Consider the following 18,930-nt stretch of genomic DNA (forward strand, 5'->3'; position numbering starts at 1 on the left):
CAAAATGGTCCGCTTCATAACTCACCTGAATCACGTGTCTTGCCATCAATGGAGACGCCAAGCACATATGTTGACTCAGCTGTGGACCCAATGTTGTGACCAACTGTCACACTGTCTTCAGAAAAAGGTTCATCACATTGGTTATGTAGCTATTTCTCTCTTTGTCTCCGTATATGCCACCATTATGGACTCATTCATTCGCTGATTTGTACACCCGTTGTTTGAATGATCTTAGTCATCAACCAGAGTCACCCATACTGTTGAATGGATTTTAGCTTCTGGGGCGCACCAGTCGTCAGTGGTGAGTGCAGAAGGGCGGTGGCGACGAAATTAGGTCCCTCTGAGCCATCAAATTTAACTGAAGACCTAAAGAAGACCTCATTAGGACCCAGTCCGTCTATCCAAAGATCTGACTGTTAAAAACTTTGTGCGCACAAATTAGCACCAGTCCTTTCTAGGGTCTGGATAGAAATGCTAATATCTTCGTCATTGCACTCAAGTAAGTCATCAAAGATGTTTACTGCCTCCTTGAGAGGTACATTAATAAACAATGACAAGACATCCAGGGAGAATATAGGATGTTTATCAACGTCCAGATCTCCAGTCTGGTAAGAAAATTCAAAACTCTCTCTCTCGGGTTGGTATAAGCTCAGGAGGGATCCTGAGTGCTTCTGGTAGACCGACCACCCGTTTAGCCAATCCATGCTAAGGGTAACTAGACATATCCAGACTGGGTCTGAGAGGCAGGCCAGGCTTATGCACTTTTGGGAGAAGTAAAGCCGAAGAACTGTAGTGCCAGTACCCGACCTAAAGCTGCCACCTTGACGTTGCCAGTAGGGTGAGTACGCTAGAAAGTTTTCGTATCAATCCCTCCACATTGTTAAGGAGTCGTATTGCTTTGGCCACTGCTTTTTAATCAGCTCCGTCTTGTCTTTCCCGGAAAGCTCAATCGGCTATGCGTTCCGTTGTGCCCGAGACTCACGGGGGGTTGTGACTGTTTTCCCCGAAATCGAGCCTACTAGTTGTCCAAATATGAGCCGGCTTATTTATCATCATTTCATTGGCCGTACCCTTAGGAAAGTGTGCCATGGTTCCCTTTTACTTAAAAGATGATGATGAACGAAGTGTAATTAAAATGTGAGCGCGAGGAGTCTGCGGACGGTAAACTTACGCTTAGGCTACAAGTTTCTTTATATTCGTGATAAAATGAAGACTACGGATATCTAATAGCCTTTTCACTGTGATGACGACAGATTTCGACCGATTCGTTTGTGACTGAAGCGCTGATCGCACACAAACCTGCTATAAGTCGGCTCGACCTCGGCTCATGTGTTGCTCACTGGTTTCAAGGCTAACTCCTGGTCGTTACCATAGTGGAAGTTGCAAGTTGGTTATCATGTCTGCACACAATAGCCACTGGTAGCCATCGTCCTTCGGGGTGGTGGTCTTCCGTCGCTTTCGCCAATCGTTCTTGTCGGTGCACTTTCACCTCTAAGTTGGAATACCGCCTGGTCCAGCCCAGCCGATAAGTCTGTATCACATACTTCAGGCGACCGCACGTGACTTATGACAGTTTCACTGGCGCTTTGACAAATGCAGGGGGGAACGAGCCCCGTCACACCCCCAACCCCCGGTGTAGACCGACGTCGATTGTTTCGCATGCCTTGGTTTGTGCGACGGCCACCAGGGCGCGCGTGTGCAAGTTGGCTTACAAATTCAGCGTGAGGATTGGATCATTGGAAGGGAGAATGGAGTGCTTTGAAGCGTATTTTCATAAACGAAACTATCCACAAGTGTCCTGAAAACTCTTGGACAGCAAGTGTCGTTCGCTAAGTGGCTCACTTAATGTCGGAAAAATAGGTGGGCTTATTTCATTTTGTCATCATGACCTATGGTGGGCTTTTGGGGGTCTGTGGACACTGCGAATTTTGATAATATGCTCCGGATACCGTTAAGTACCCTATCTTCTTCTTTCAGCTTGCATTATTCACATTTTTCTTTCTCTGTAAACTAGCTGGCCGACTAAATTTCGTTTTTCAGAAATCTGTGAAAATCTGGAGGAACTTGTCGGCTTATCCGAAAAAAACGCATGCTTATACCAAGCGGTCAGCGCACCCATCTACAAATATACCTAAGCAACGAATCTCGTTATACAGCTGGCCGAATGAGAGGACTGAATAGCGCTGTAAAAGTCAGCAGAGTTTTCCATATTAGTGAGGATAAAATCGTCGCCAATATAAAACACAAAAAAGCTTTCATCCATTCCTAATAAAATATCCGCTGCGGTTAGGCTCGATGGGCTACTCAGTGGGATGGTTTCCATTTAAGCTCCAACCTCAAGCTTTCTGTACATGTTAAACTAATGTCATTGAAAAAAAAACCTAACTGAGGATCCGTATTACAATTCTCGCACGAAATATAGTCACGTAGAAACGAACGGCGTTTTAGAAAAGCGCAATTCTTAATAGTGGAATTAACTTCGTTGGGAAAACATCCTCTAAGGACTGACAAAATCATTTTTCAAGCGACCACTGAGGTCAAAATAACCTTTTACGGAACCAGGGTTCACATACCAGCCACCTCATGAGTAGTATGTTCCTTCTAAGCAATGTATTGCGATATCTGGAATGGGACTGTCTTGGGCAGCACATACAGTTGAAGAAAAATATCCTAGACAAGCGATTCATCTGCATCCAATTTAGTTTCCAGTTAGAACCAAACTAGTGGGCAAATGATAGCGGTTCGCAGAGTCAATCAAATGCAGGAGTTAAATCAGTGTAGAGTGCAATATGTAAATGTTATATCTAGCTCAAAATCTGTTGTAACTAACTGCTGTCGCCGCTCCAAAGATTTGGTGTCCGGAAAAAGACTCGCCAACAAGAAATACAACAACTTTATTGCGAAGAAGCGGGTACAAAAGTCACAAGGGGCCTCCAGCTACTTAAAGGGTACTTTTGATATCCATGCAGGCTGTCTAAACAGCGCTTAGTGAACACTCATCATCATCGACCGTGCTTCTATGACATGCCTGAACACTCATCGGGCTTTGTTGAATAGATTGACTGATTGGCTGGCCTTCAGGCTTCCCATTAGAAATTTGGTGGGACTTGAGCGTTTCAGTAGGTTTCTGACATTCTGGAATTATCTTCAGGGATCTGACCTTCTTGACAGTGACTCTTTGGGACACGCGCACGTCCTAGGTCGATGTTAGGTATCGCGAAGGAATGAACAGCAATTTGATTAGAAGGCTCATGCAGAGAAACCAAGACAGAGCAATAATATCTTTGTGGTGTACTACTCATAAGGTTGCTGAAAGTCCGTCGATAGCCCACAAATGTTTTCACCTGAAAACATCACAAACGAGATATTCAGCTGGGTTCCAGTTGAGTCTCTCGAAAAACCAAATTAGTTTGCAAATGAGAGCAATTAATAGTTTTTCCGATGTGAAGGAGAGCGTTCGTCATTTTTCAAAAGAAAACGTGAGATCACATGTATTTGGCGGTAGAGGAAAGCGCTTAAAGCTTATAGTTGTTGCAAGCTAGATATATTATAGTCTTGTTTTATTCTTACTTTGTTTCAGGTATAATCTTCAAGTTAAAAACAGTGTGATTGCTCCCGACTGAGGAGTGGTGAAGACACACCACACACTTACGTCCCACTGAAAACCCATTTTAAATTGTCTTCACTAAACTGAACTGGGTCTAATTACTCTCCGTCTCAAACTTCGCTCTTCCAAACTCGCCGGGCTAAAGCTGAGCTGGAAAAGGACCTGTGATTTGAGCAGTCCAACCTACTCATCTCAGACTACAAATGTTTGTTTCACGGTGTCAACCTGTTCAGCAGAGTTTTCGGTTCTCCATATATCACAAAACCTCTATTGTGATTGTGAGTACGATGTAGCATGGCATGCACACATGTATTCGCACGAACATCTACACACACCGAGCGCTCCGATGGGCACATAAATTGTCTACCTCTAACTCTGCTGCTCACCAGTGCAGTTTTACCTGGTTCACTTCGAGCAAAATCCGATGGAATGCAAATCAATGTCTGCGAATCACACCAATGAATGCATGGATTGTACGCCCGCGTTTGTGATTGCTTATCTATAATAGTAATCTTGTCTTAACGAAGCTGCATTGAATATTGTGGTCACTCGTTATTAACGAGTATCTGGTAAGTATCTGGTAAGAATAACCGATGACTTATTGTTCCGATTGTGTGAATCTTATGGTTGTGTAGACTGTACTCTAGTCATTGCTGTGGGAAAGTGTGGGAACACCGGGTTTGTGATGGACGGAACCGAGACGCTGAACGTCTTGTGCAGTATTTTGCGGGACGAATATTTGCAGTAGGAGCTCAAAATTTGTTGGGAATATTGTGCTCTTGTTTACTACTCCCATGTCAAGTTGTTCCAGATTTGCATAGTACTGGGATTTTGAGAAATGCAGTTCAAGTGGCGAGGTGTGTGAAAGACTGAATGTTGTGTTTCAGATCCTCACCTTATAACTGCGCTCGTCACGTCAAGTTACTGTAGACAAAACGAACGGCCGCGTAAACATCGGAAGGAATCTTCCTTATCTGCTGGAAGAATACGGCTTGGTGAGAAACTAGACAGCGGGGAATTTAATTCCTGGGTTGGACATGTTTAGGTCAGACCACGAAAGTGAAGAAAGCTTTCAAAATGAACGGACCAGCTTCATCTGACTCGTGCTCATTGCACCGCTCAAAGCGAACTCAGAACAGTGGTCAACTCAAGTTAAATGTGATTGTCAACCTTATGGTTGTACAAGCTTTGGTCCTAAAGAACCGAAGAGACTGGTTGGTCTTGACTGGGCCAGCTCTACCATGTCACGTTTCTGGTGACCAAAGTTGGGTTGTCTTAGTGCGGAGCCGGATAACCGACAGCTCCAAACTGCTAATACCTCGTGTAACAACCGTAGAAGTCCACTTGAGAGGATGGTCGATAGCCGAGTGATATCGATCACCATTTTGCATCAACAAATCTCGCCCACTGGTAGGAGTCTTTGGTTCACCACTTGGGTTAGTAACAGGAACCACATCTGCCCGCTTATCTCTAGAATAGCGAAGCCGATAACTGACTGTTGAATTTTCCCTTGACCATACAAATAGCATCCTGACTAGCAATTATCCATACTATAAGTGTTTAAACTTACACGATTATGTCATGTAACAGACACCTGTAGACTACACTGTTCACCGAAAAATATCTAGGCTACTCAACATCGGGATGTAACGGAGACCTTGCGTCGTGTCATCTGGTTGCAACTTTCATCGGCTTTTGCACTGACCAGAGCCAATGGAATGTACATGAAAGGGCATCACACGTCCGAGTATTTGAAACGCTCTATTTTTGTTTCTGGTGTACATCACGTTCGAGCCTGTCGAGCCGCTGGTCGACCAAACAGATTACTGCTCACTGAAGCAACCGGCAAATGCTGTCCTCCGGAAGTTATGGACCAGAGGTCGACGTCACAACACCCCCGTGGATGAAGTCCCAGATCAGCTGGGCTTTTGTGACCTTTGGGATCAGGCGCACTTTGGCAAGACCTGACAACGCGAAAAAGTTTCCTCTGAAGGCCGCGTGATACAGTAGGGCACAGTTAACATATACCGACAGACAACTGAAAGTGGCGTGGGCATGCGGCCAGATGGAAAGTCGTGAACTACTAAAGTATTGGAAGCTGGAAAGCTAATAAAAGAACATTAATAATCCAGCGTGTGCCCACAAAAGACCGTAGTTGAAACAACCCACTGTGTGACTTGACAAGGCGTGACACGCATTCAATGAAGCGGCGCTGTGAGGAATTAGACCACAAGGATGTAGCACCAACCTCTGTGTAAATACCAGTTGAGCGGTCCATGTAGTACATTTTTGGAAAGTGTATCTTATCAACCAAGCGGACACTTTCAGCTACAACTCATCATCATCATCAGCTGTAATAACCGCGTACTTGTCGTACAGTGGTTGTAGCTGCAACAGTTTCGTTCACCGATGATTCGGAGAGGTGGGGTGGGTAGCTGCACATTGAAGGCGGGAGCTGATAACTTAGGGCGTAAATACAGCACTGTAGGTGGACTGTTAAGTGGGGGAGGGTTGGGAAGGGAGCCATGCATTGAAAGCAATAGCTTGGATGCATGAACGCTATTGAGGGTGCGACTGGGCTATGTCTGACAATGTCTCTAACCATTGATATGGTCCGTCTCTGAGTCCCCATCCAGGAAGACGGCAGTGACCAGCGCAACTGAATTTGCCGGTATTGGCTTTTATATTCCACTGCCAACTACTTCGCTTCACACTCAGGACTGAGTACATTCACGAATAGCGTTATATAAGCTCGAGAATCATGTATTACATTACAAAGTACCATTCAGTACACAAGGAATCTGTTGACCGAATGCACATTGAATCAGTGGTGTTGTACCCGGCAGCACAGGCTATGTCAGACCTATATGAAATTAGCGGCATACAATTGCGGTCCTTATGAGTAGATAGATCGCTTCGATATCACTTTGGTCGCACGCCGACTCTTTGAACGGCTGTATTGAGGAGCCAACCCGTTAGGCGATTTTATTGGCACTAATGGGAATACATTCGATTATTCAAAAGCTTGTACATCTGTACCCACATTTCTCTTAGTTTCCATTAGTGTCTGCCTAGTCTAGAAAATGTTTTTTCAGCCATATAAGGAAAAGATCGCAATGAGACTTCATCTTGAATTAGTTTTCGTGTCGAAACGTTCATAAACTTGTGGTACAAGGTGTTTATTTATGACATTTTCACGATCCATATACCGATCTAGGACCGATTTAATCATTAGCTAGCATGGATTTTCAAAACTTTTACTAAGGAGGGAGCATATGCACGGCTCCAAAAAAATTGTTAGTGAGTTTCCATTGTTCAACTGTAACACCCTCCCGGTGCCTAGCTGCTATGCCACCGGAGGGAAGCACGAGGGCTGGGATACTTCCATGTTTCCCAAGTCTAGACAGACGAAGTCGGATTCGAACCACGAATCCTGTCAATAAATCAGCGCTCTAACCACTATGTCATCTTGCCACTGTGAATTTCTTTAGGAGCGGGGCGCTGCACATAAAATTCTCAGTCACAGCTACCAAAATTCATTGATGCAACAAATTCCTTGAAGTATAACACCACAATACATCTCGTCGTTTTGGAGCCCCTGGGTAAAAACTAGTGACAACTAGCTTCCATCCTATAATAAAAATTAAGTGTATCAATTTACTTTCGCAACACTTGACTGCTTGCTGAACGACCTTTTGACTTACCTATTTCCGTTGATTCACAGTTCCACCTGAAAGTGCGACGAAATTTTGTGTGAAATGGAGATCGAAGAGTTTATGTTCCAACGCCCAAAGTACACATTGCTGTACTGCGGCATAAGCGTCATTTTGTTGGGATCACTTGCCGTGGGAACCACAATCGGAGCAATATCCTGGCAAGAGATTGTTGTCTACGAGCCCGATTGCCCGCTGTTATTGAACAACAAATTTCTATGTCAGCGAAGATCTGAAGGTCTTTTCAGAATATGCCCTCAAACTGCAGCTACAGAGAGTAAGTCAAAGTGGTGTTTTCATTGTAGACATGTGGCTTTCTGACCAGAATTCATCTGACGGGTGACCTGGCCATTTTAAAACAGAAGATAATACTGCCTATGACAGTGTTCAGAAAAACTATTCTCTCTCTGGATCTGTTCACCCAGCCTGACTAAACTGGACCTGCTAGTTATGGTGAACGTGAGATCACTGGCACAACAGTTCGCCCATCATAATTACAAAATTTCAGTAGTTTGTGTAGAGGAGACAAAACTGGATTTCTCTTCATACGCTCGAAATTGGGTTTTTCTCCATTCCGTGGTTTATATAATACACATTTCTTCCATATAAGCTTAAAACCTGTAGTCTCAAAGCCTATGAAAAGGCGCAGTTCAACACAGCTTTTCTACGAAAATATGCAGTGGATGGAGAATGGTTCTTAGGCTATTTTCATAAAGGAAACTACTCACAAGGTTGCTGAAAACTCTGCGACAGCCAACGACCGGTTTCGCGCTTCTTGGGGCTCATCAAGTAGGCGCAGTCCCAGAGTTTCCGTCAACCTTATGTTCTACTTGAACCCAAATTGGACCGTTTTCGAGAAATACAACTCAATTTGGTTTTCACCAGAGACTCAACTGAATATCATAAACGAGAGATCCAGTTGAGTCTCTCGTGAAAACCAATCTGATTTGCAAATGAATGTATTTCTCGAGTTCTTAGACTAGTTCTTACTCCTCTAACCCGCATAAATGTGTGGTGCGAGCGGCACGCACGCCGGCTACCAAACTACTGATTATTGATTTCCCCAACCAGCTTGGGCGCCCACATATGTACCTACAGTACCAGTATGATATTCATCTACTCTACTTCCCTCATCTGTTACGCCAACAGGACATTGTTCAGTGCGCAGCTATGGCCACCTTTCTCATACTGCAATCAAGGACGATGATGAGAGCCACGAAGCGCTAGTCCGTAAGTTGTATGTAACTTGTCCATTTATGCAACGCTAGGTTCCGCTCGTACCTCCATCAAAACCATCTGATCACTGCCTCGCAAGGTCCTGAGCTCCGAGACGATTCAGGTCACCACTCCAGCTTTAACCGATGGAGTTGTCGTGTGAGTACAACGTCAGAGAAAGCCGGATGTCAGGAGTTTATCCCAGTGTGGGAAATTAGAACCCTATCAGGCGGAGAGCAGATCTGATCAAGTCACTGAAAGACAGACAGACAGGCAGACAGACAGACAGGTGAAGTCTGACAGACAGACGACAGCAGCCACTTTTTTATCATGACAGTAGATCTTACTAAAATGGCATTGCACAATTCAAGACTTACATAAAGTGGTTCCAGAATATCAACGAACCTTTCGACTCTCCATCAACGGTCAAGCTCGTTGATGGACGAGTATTTAATAAGGACCTTACTAACATATAGCAAATGTTTGAAACGTGAAGGTCGTCGATGTTCCCTAAAGTTTTGGCGTCGAATAGTGATTACTTATAGTGTTACCAAACAGCTCCACATAACTTAGAGGCTCGCTCAGCCTGATTACGAATTTGATAGCCTCAGCGGACATCCTGTGGCGTTTACTGTGGGCATGATCACTCTGATCGGCTTTTTCGGTAACACTACACTGTGTAAGATAAATGGCTACACGGTTTCAACATGTGCGTTGGGTGCAATGTGTAACTGAGATTGAAAGTCGCGTAAGTTTTTGCATGCAATTAGGAAACAGCTACAGCGCAAACGAGAAGGTTCAGAATGACGGTTCTGTATTTGACTGTCCTTCCAACAACCTGCTAAATGGACGAATACTGGTGAAAGGAAAAAGGCCCTCGCTTGGACAGGGAAGCGAAACTCTCATTTGCATCTTATTTACAAAAACTGGACATCCATCTGCTCTTGAACGCGTCTTCTTGAACTTTCATGGACATTTATTGACTCCGATCATTCACTGCTCAAATCCAAGCAAATGCTACAAAGCGACTCCACAAATTCTGCAACAGATGTCTCCTTTTCAAGAGACGCAAAGCGAATTTACAAGAACTAAACATACTACTCGCATGCCTCCCCATCAGTAGTATATCCGCTACACCGGTATATGGATGGTATATACATCAGTTGGTCACTACCGAAACCAGGATTTTATTACACGAAAGTGGGGGTCCATCCGGTAATTCGCAGTGGAGGAAGGTCCTCGGTCGTGCACACAGGACAACCTATTGCGTCACCACGTTCACCAAGGTCACTGTTGAGCATTCACACGAAATGTCGATTGACTAATCGCTGCGGTCGAAGTAAACCTCAACATCGGTGCAGGAAGGCAAATGATGTAGTATAGTAAGCAGGATGACTACCTGTGAATGACCGTGACAGTTTTCGTTCGCAAGTAGATTCCATGGACTGCGGGGAATAACGTGTAACGCATTAAAACAAATGCCCCTTCTTGACGCAAATTTCATCTCATGGGTGAATGTGCGCTGAAAAAAACGAGAAACACTACAACTGTTTCATCATTATTGGGAATCATCGGCAGTGCGCATTTTACGAATCTCCAGCGGGGAATTTTGAATCCGCGACCTCCTGGCCAGCAGTTTGGACGCTTAACAGCTCAGTCACAAGGAACTCATCAACAGTCGGATTCACTGGAGTTCGAAAAGATGAAGGGCCATTAGTTCTCCGACAGGTTGAGTGTTCCAATTACTAGCCTGGAGGTCGTAGGTCCGAGACTCCTTGGAGTTTTGTGGGATGCGCACTGCCGATGATGACCAGTGAGGACGAAACAGATATACAGGCTTTTTTTACTTTTCAACAGACCAAAATCTCCGTCAACAGACGGGTACTTTGAGCTGGTGGCTCTTCTGGGTATCACTTAGGTTAAGAGGTGTGGAATCCTTCAGGTGTAACCATTTTAAATTCGGTCTGAGCGATACCACCAGTTAGTAAACGAGTATGTTACTTCCTTCCTGCTTTCCCGATAAAACAGCGCCAGGCGTCTTGTTCGATTGAAATCTACTAATGCCCTATTCGTAGTGCACTACTCATAAGGTTGCTGAAAATTCTTCGACAGCCCACGAGTGATTTTGCCCCTCTTGGGGCTTATCAGGTAGACGCAGCCTGGAAACATCACAAACGAGAGATTCAGCTGGGTTCCAGGTTAGTCTTTCGCAAAACCAAATTAGTTTGCAAATGAATCTGTCTCGCTAATAATGCCCTCTTTCTTCCTCAGTTTCATTAGGATCGAACAATCAAATTTCCTCCTTTTTCCTTTTCTTGAAATCAGATTATCGTCTATCTACCTCTGTGGTCTTCATAGTTGCCCTGTTCCTCGCTGCCGTGGCCACCGTACTGGCTGGCGTATTTGTGCACTTCTGGATGAATGCCGCAGAGGACAGTACTCACCTGCTGGTTTTCAGAATCATAGTCGCACTACTGTTTGTTGTGTCCGGTGAGTGGTCGTTCCAAAATACTTAATGCGTTCCAGGCATCTATTGTTCAACATCAGAGTTGTCAGATGTATTGGAAAGTCAGGCCGTGTTAAAATTCATCTACCTTTCATCACTCTGCAAAGTAGAACTCAAAGCTGTACTTTGCACGCTGGTTGATATCTGCTTATCTTACCAGTTCATCACTATTATATATCAAATTCACATGGTCACTACCTGTTCAAAATAATCTTTGAATCGGTGTGCTTGCAACCGTAGATATCAGACACTTTTCACGGAAATTCTGAACGATTTCAAGAACTTATCCAGTTACGATTAGTATAACAATAATATAGTATCTACAACACAATATAATCATACTAGTAACATGCATATGCTAGTACGTGAAAGCCCAACAATATACTGACCGACACTAGACTGCACTACGCAGGTGCCACGTGATGAGAAATCCTAGGCAAATACCATGAGGTTCAACTGTTTCGTTGTCTTCTGATCTGACAATCACTGAGACTAGCTTCATCACGATGACGGCGCCGTATCAATCTCCAAAAATGATCCAAAGCCACTTAGCCACTAGGAGCATGTGAGGACGGGTTGTACGTCTGAATAGATAGCTCACCGGATATCTCCCCACGTGTTCGACCTTCTCACTGAATGCCTGCCAAGTAACACGATCCTCCGAGTTCGAGTAATATTCCAAGGAAAGCAGTGACAAACTACCCCTTGTTTACCATGCTCTTCTGAAAGCCAGACACTGTTCAGCCACTCAATCCAATCCAGATTTCTCTGTTTTTCCCCGTCACACTACGTTTAAGGTCCCAGCGTAACAAGTCGCCGAACAGACACAGCATAGAGCTGGTGAGTAGCATAGATAACCATGAATGTATTGACTACCCAAAGAAATGGGGACCGAATTCCATTTGGAGGGTAGAAAACTTGCCGATCCGGTGAACCAGATCACGCAGGTGTTTTCTTTACCGAACCCTACTCATAAGGCTACTGGAAACTATTCGACGGCCCACCATCGTTTTCACCCATCTTGGGGTTCTTCAGGTAGACGTCACCATCATCATCGACAGCATGATATCAGTGTTCAACACCGATGCTTCACTTCCGTGCAACCATGAAAGCCTTATTGTAAAGAAAAGAGTAAGGGTGGATGGGGAAGGGACCTAGTGCTAGCTTAACACAATCATTCCGAGGTGACTATACCTCCTGACACTCACTCAGGCAATCTGGATAGGAACTGATAACAAGAACACCATTGACATCGGTTGGCAGCCATATCTTGTAGTGTCTCCAACCAGGCACAGTGAGGATCACGCGGTCCCCATCCTGGAAGGCGAGTAGCACCGACAGCACCTAAGCGTTTCGTGATCTCCTTCATACTCCTCTGCCAAGTCAAGGGTTGGCCACTTCTCGGTGTACGCCACTCTGAGTTGGGCATGAAAAACAGCACTCTCCTCGGCAAACGGTGGTTCGGCACACGCAACCCATGTCCCAACCAACGCAGCTTCTAGTGCTGGACACATACTTCAATGGAAGTACCCGTTGCACAACTGGAAACGCGCTTTCTAACTGCCTCGTTATGGATTCTCTGACACCAACATACACGAGCCATGGTTCTGAGATAACGATTGTCGAACAACGTTCCGTTGCTCGAACAGGCCAAGTTTCACAGCCATACAACGAAACAGCCCGCACTGTAGCTTGATACACACGTCCCTCCACAGATAAACCATTCTGACGCCACAGGTGTCTCGAATTAGCAAAGGCGGCCTTGCAGACTCGTGCATTCGCCTCATTTGTCACACTAGAGTGAAACCTAATACAACTTCTAAGATGCGTAAGTAGACGTCGTCTTTAGTCTTCCATTATTTTTCATTAAATACAGAACGGCACACAGTCGGAGAAATACAGCCATTTGCAGGTCAATTCTGTGTTAACGAACCCGAGAATTCAGCTAGCATCCTAATTGCCAGTGCACTGGGTTTCACGTACAGTTTGGTCTGATTCCGACAAACATATCCACAGAGAATCAGCAAATTTTACTGATACCGACCGGTTATGGAAGTGTTGGGGACGAGATGGTTTAAGTGGTTAGAGCGCGACTATACTGACCGGAAGGTCCGTGGTTCGAACCCGACCTGTGCCTCTCGACTTCCCTTGTCCAGGCTTGGGCAACCTGGCAGTACCCCAGCCCTCATGCTTCCTCCAGGCAGAATGGCAGCCAGGCACCGGGTGTTACAGCCACACGATTTTATGGAAGTATTTTAGGAGACAAATACTCTGATATTTTCTGTATCAAGCTGTTCGTTCCGTCAACTCAGTCAAACATTGAACAACACATTTCGGACCATGATAACCATAATTTTCTCACTTCTGTCAACAGGCATTTTTTATCAGGCAGCGCTGATTCTCCTTCATTATACAATGGTACAAGAAAAGACGCTTTTCACCCCCGACCAAAGTGAGATATTCACCAGCTGGTCGCAGGTAAGTGTGACAAATTCCGTGTCGTATTCTTCACATTAAAGAAAAGTCGCACAGTTATGTTGCGACAGCACTTGGTGTGCGAATATTTAGAATAAATGCACTTTTATATCCTATACCATGGGTATATGCCATAAAAATGAGAAGTTTGACTAAGCAACAGAACCCCGCGATGAGAGACACACACCCAGAGGGTCAACAACTCACTAAAAACGGGTCACACGTTTTTCGAAATTATGTCCAAACCCCGAATCGCAGTCAGTGTAGTTTTCTAAAACCTAGACATGTTCAGCATAAAGACGAGGGGAATGAAATCGTTCTTTCTTCGCGTAGTCAAGCTGAGAAGTTTACCGTGCAAATAGCTCCGAGTGTTCTTTATCCATATGTCGTTAAGTGTGCCCCGTGTTCAGTGACAAATTTGTCACAGGGGACCATTTCTTCCAGATCCAACAGCTGGTTATCGATCTTCCAAGACAACTTGCCATGAATGGTGCATAGTTTCGATCAAGAAAGCTGGATCTGTTCTGTCACTACCGTAAAGATCATCAGGTATGCAGTCCGACTAAACGAATAACGGTCTATTTTTCTAGTGACTTACCGTATTAGTGGATACGTCATCGCGCATTCGTTTGAGCAGGCTATCAAATCGGAGTTTGAATCGTGCGAGCAAGCTACTAATGGCTTCAAAAATCCCGTCTCGTGTCTTAATTTGGCCACTTTCTCCTGCGCATGTAATCCGGAAATGACATCGTTTGTGGCTTAGGAGATGAGGATTCATGCATGGATCTCCCTATATATGTTTCTTCATTTTCTCCCATATACTTGGACTACTACTCTTTTCCAGAGCCTCCGTGAGTTGAACGCGCTCTGCTCCACTTATCGTGGCAAACAATTTAAGGATATGATATTCAGAACTTCCAGCTGCCGTGTAATGTTCCGTTTTCATTTGAAACGTTGGTCACCTAAAGAAACCTTCTTTTACGTGATCTTCCGCACACATTGTGACTTGGCGAGTTGAGAATGGTGATTTCCCTTATCAGTGTAATCACTGTTTGTGTGCCTCAACGAGTATTTGCGCACGACTGACTGTAGATATCGCAAACAAACCTGAGGAGGAATACACGTGATTTGTGTTTCTTTTCACAAGCCTCGGGAGAAAACCCAGCACGTTATTTTCAACCTGTAAAGACTCAGTCGCTTACCTACGCACACGAAAATGTGGATATGGTATTCCGTGGTATTCCAGTGATCGGTCACAAAATCGACGGTACCAGTCGGACAACAAGTGTACTTGCTCCATAGTTCTGCTTCAAAACCAAACTATAATTTGAGTTGGATTCCAACGCAACACCAAGTTAATTCACAAATTGGTATTTATTAGAACTGTGGAAGCATGTTTACTTGTTTCCGTCTATAGCCCTATAGTATCAAATGAAGGAAGGTATTAAATGAAGTATGCTTCAGAGAACAGCCCGACTTTCATTAATCCCAAGGTTGGGCGCCCTTCAGGAGGAGCACCGGATATAACTACAAGACGCTATCTTCTCGGTGCATGGGAGATGCTGAAAAGCCAAGAAGCACTGTACAGATATTTCGTCTCAGTTGGAGAACAGAAACAGAACACATCGCATGGATCTTCTGAAGAGCTCCGCACCTGCAATCCTTCGGATAAGAGTTTGAGGAACACCCATCTTGATTTATTGGATGTTTCGTCAGCCACAATCTGCATGACGTCATCTTTGAGATCTGGTGTTTAAGCACTCTCTACTCTACGCAAAGTTCTAAGAAGAGACCGGCGAATTGCCTTTGAAAGCATATCTCATCATCTGTACTTCCATTCGAAATGAGTCAGGTGGCTCAGTGGTTAGAGCGCGAATTTACTGACTGGAAGGTCCGTGGTTCGAACCTGACCTCTACCCTTCGACTTCTCTTGTCTAGGCTTGGGTAACTTGACAGTATCCTAGCCCTCGTGTAACCGTCGGGTGGCATGGTAGCTAGGCACCGAAGTGGTGCCTACCGTTTGGTGTCGAAACGTAACAAATTGAAGGTCTTTACGAATTAATATGCCACCCGAGGGAAACATGAGGGTTGAGATACTTACCGCCAGGTTGCTCAAGCCTAGAAGCAGAAGTCGAGATTGGGTTCGAACCACGGACATTCCCGTCAGCAAGTTCGCTCAGTAACCATTAGGTCGTCTGTACTGCCTACATTTGGATCGGAATCAACGCGATATTGAACAGCCACCTTCAGATCAATGAGCGTCTTTCGACCAGACACCATGAACGGAACAGCTGTTTCTGTGTGCCTAGCACAGTCCCGAACTGCGAATTACTAACTTTGGTTGGCCTTGATTTTAACTAGGTAGCTTTGGTTTCGTGGTTATCCATCAGACACAATAAGAACAGACTACAGATCGAGAACGCCATTGCAATCCGCATTCACCTGTCTCAGGTTTAAGGTGATCCTTGAAAATCTTAGCCTTGAGAAACATTGATCACAGTGCTCTAAAGGTAGATGATCATTCGCGCAGCGTCCTTATCTACACCTGGTCATACTCCCCCGTAGATGATAATACATTCAGATTTTGTACTCTTATTCCAAACAGGAGTAATGTAAATGAATGTAGACTTGGTAATCCACTCAGTGTACTTTTCAGCCGTTTGGTTATGGTATTAGTCCAATGATATGATTCACATGAGGGCTTTCACAAGGTCGAATCAGTGATGCCGGAGTTGCTTAGGCGGTTTTGAATAAACTAGGCTATATATGTGAGCTGATGATGCACCAAAGAGTGAACCATTTTTTGTCTTATAGCTCTCCTTGCCCAATCATGTGCAAAGTGGAAACTTTTTTTTTCGGGGGGTGGGGGGCTCCATACTGTGACCTCCAACTAAACAGGAATTTTTCCTACTTCAGAGAAACCGAGATTGAACAAACTTACAAGTCGGTAAACGCTGCTTTACGGCATTCTTATCATTCGCTGAGCTACTGCCGAAATATGCTTCCCGGACCGACCCTTGGACCGCTTTTCTTTTCACTACCGCATAGCGGTTTGGGACACGGTGGAATCGCTTCAACTGTGCTCATAGAGACAGTCTATGATCTCTTTGGAAGGTGAATTCTTCCGGTGAAGGGAGAAGCAAAAACGTTAGGCTCTGAGCGAACTGGCGACAGATATTGGAGGTTTGTTGGAGGCGAAAGTTTAAACCTCCAAGATTGTACCACAGGCTCTGGACTATCTAACAGTCAATTTCGAGTTGAAAGAAGAATACACTGTCGACGATTTCAGTGATGTTCACGTGGCAGACACTTGAGTAAGAGGCGGAGGCTCATCATGCTCTAAAAACTAATGTCAACGACTGGATGAAATTCAATACAACAAAGGATTGAAATGAAGAATACGATTTACATAAAGAACCATCGTCTAACTCCGTGAGAATGCTACCAGAATGGAAAAGACTTTTTAATATATGGTATTGCCGAATTTTGAGGCAGTGCTGGCAGCGATGCTCGTCAAGCTGATGAAGCACAGACTGTAGCACTTGTGTTTAGTCTCCCGTCCGAGGGAACGAATTCATGGAACAATCTCTCGGACGTGGCGCCAATGACTGAGGCGTCCGACAGGAAACTAGGTGCGGCCACCCACGAACCGCTATCCGGCGCCTAGGAGCCCCAGTGACGGTCCGCGTCCCTGTCTAATGTTAATAGTCTCGTGGTGCAAGAGTTCCTCAGGATATGGCTATCCCCTTCTGACACTCTCCCTATCTGAATTTTTAATTACGTTCAACAACTGGCTGCTTGATTTTCTCTAAACTCAATACTACCAGTAATCAAATAATAATAATAATCGTTCGGTTGTAACATCCTTTCAGTGCGTAGCTGCCAAGCCACCTGAAGGAAGCACGAGGGTTGAGATACTGCCAGATTGCCCAAGCCTAGACAGGGGAAATTCAACACTACTAGTAATCACTAGTAATCATCATCGTACTACTAGTAATAATAATAACAATAAAGGTTTTGATGCCTAAATTCTAATGAGTTCAAATTACCTAGACATTCAGGCAGGGTTGCATCTCGACTTCCAAAAACAGAGGAAAAGGTTTTTTTGTATTCAGCTTCAGAAGCTGCATTGACAAAGAAGCGCTATTCAGTGGCAAGGCACAGTGAACTATTTTTCTCGCAGTACTAGCCCCGCGCGCCAAATTCAAAAAGCCAATTAAATTCAGTTGTATCGGAGAAGTGGCTGTGTGTAATGTCAGGCAGGACAAACAGCCTGACACACACACACACACACTCAAGGTCACGCCGTAAAGGGGATCGCTGTCGGGACTTTGACAAATACAGAGATCCACTGACAAGTCATACATGTACCTAGTGAGGTTGTTGCATTTTCTCACGTTGTCTGTGCAATGAAGGTTCACAGGTTGCTTCACAAAGTGATTAATGTCAGCTGAACTGGAGAATACACACCAGAGTGCTTTCAACTGAACGTAGTCAGACCATGCATTGATTCCCTTAGATGAAGAAGGACAATCTACCACACGGTCCACTCTGATCACTGTACACATTAGTGTCCAGCAAACTTCTCCTTATAATGCCATCTGTCAGACATGTGCCTTTTCTGAAGCAATCGGTCGGTTTTTTCCAAAGTCTAGAGTAAGGCGAACAAAGATGAACTGAAACGACACACAGTTCCATACTTAAACTGATAAGACGACTCTCAGTAAATTTGCGAGTTACTTTGCAGTTTCCCATTCTGTTTCAGTAATGCTCCGGACATGCATACATATATGATATTCATCCACTACTCAAATCTAACCTTCAATGTGTGTCGTGATAATAGTGATGGCAGCAGATAGTAGATCTTTCTGGAGAGTGATCGACCGTTAAATGCAGTTTTCTTGCTTTACGGGAGATACACACCCACGCAGTCACATAGTTTGTACTCACACTCAAAGGTGTAAGCAGATACGTCAAATTCCAAGCTGCGGGGATGCACACACCAGTTGACAGCCCGAGTATGACTGATCAGAAAGCCGGTACGACCAGGAATAGCATTGAGGACATTTTAAGAAATACCGGTGACCTTAAGTTACCACAGTGGAATGTTTTTATGTTCTAGTTTAGGGTGAGCAAACGGACCAAGTCGGGTATGAGCGAGATGCATCAAATTCCTACCTAAAAAGTGCATATTTTGCACTGGGACTTACTTTGTATGATGAGCGTGATTACAAAAGCCAGTCAACAGTAGTTCATTTCCGTTTGACTTTTTCCTACAGCGCACGTGTACCAGCTGTTCTCCGTGGGATTGTGCTACGCTCATAATGTTAACTCAAGAGTACTACTTGACAGGTGCTATAAATTGAGGCAATATCGAAGCGAAGCTACAGAAGCTATGAGATCCAGCCCAACTT

At 44.6% G+C, this 18,930-nt stretch overlaps 1 protein-coding gene across 1 annotated transcript in view; it reads left to right on the top strand.

Moving 5' to 3' along the window:
* Positions 1-4,140: 4,140 nt before the first annotated feature.
* The window catches only part of T265_01871 (hypothetical protein), a gene marked incomplete at both ends in the record, with an annotated part of 29,053 nt that continues 14,263 nt past the window's right edge, over positions 4,141-18,930 (top strand). Inside the window, 4 exons of the mRNA XM_009165997.1 lie at positions 4,141-4,176; positions 7,332-7,597; positions 10,861-11,025; positions 13,416-13,519. Coding sequence (XP_009164261.1) covers positions 7,366-7,597; positions 10,861-11,025; positions 13,416-13,519 — 501 coding nt within the window. The remainder of the gene's footprint in view (positions 4,177-7,331; positions 7,598-10,860; positions 11,026-13,415; positions 13,520-18,930) is intronic.

The sequence above is a fragment of the Opisthorchis viverrini genome, assembly GCF_000715545.1.
Source record: "Opisthorchis viverrini unplaced genomic scaffold opera_v5_21, whole genome shotgun sequence".
In the NCBI taxonomy this organism is placed as follows: domain Eukaryota; kingdom Metazoa; phylum Platyhelminthes; class Trematoda; order Opisthorchiida; family Opisthorchiidae; genus Opisthorchis; species Opisthorchis viverrini.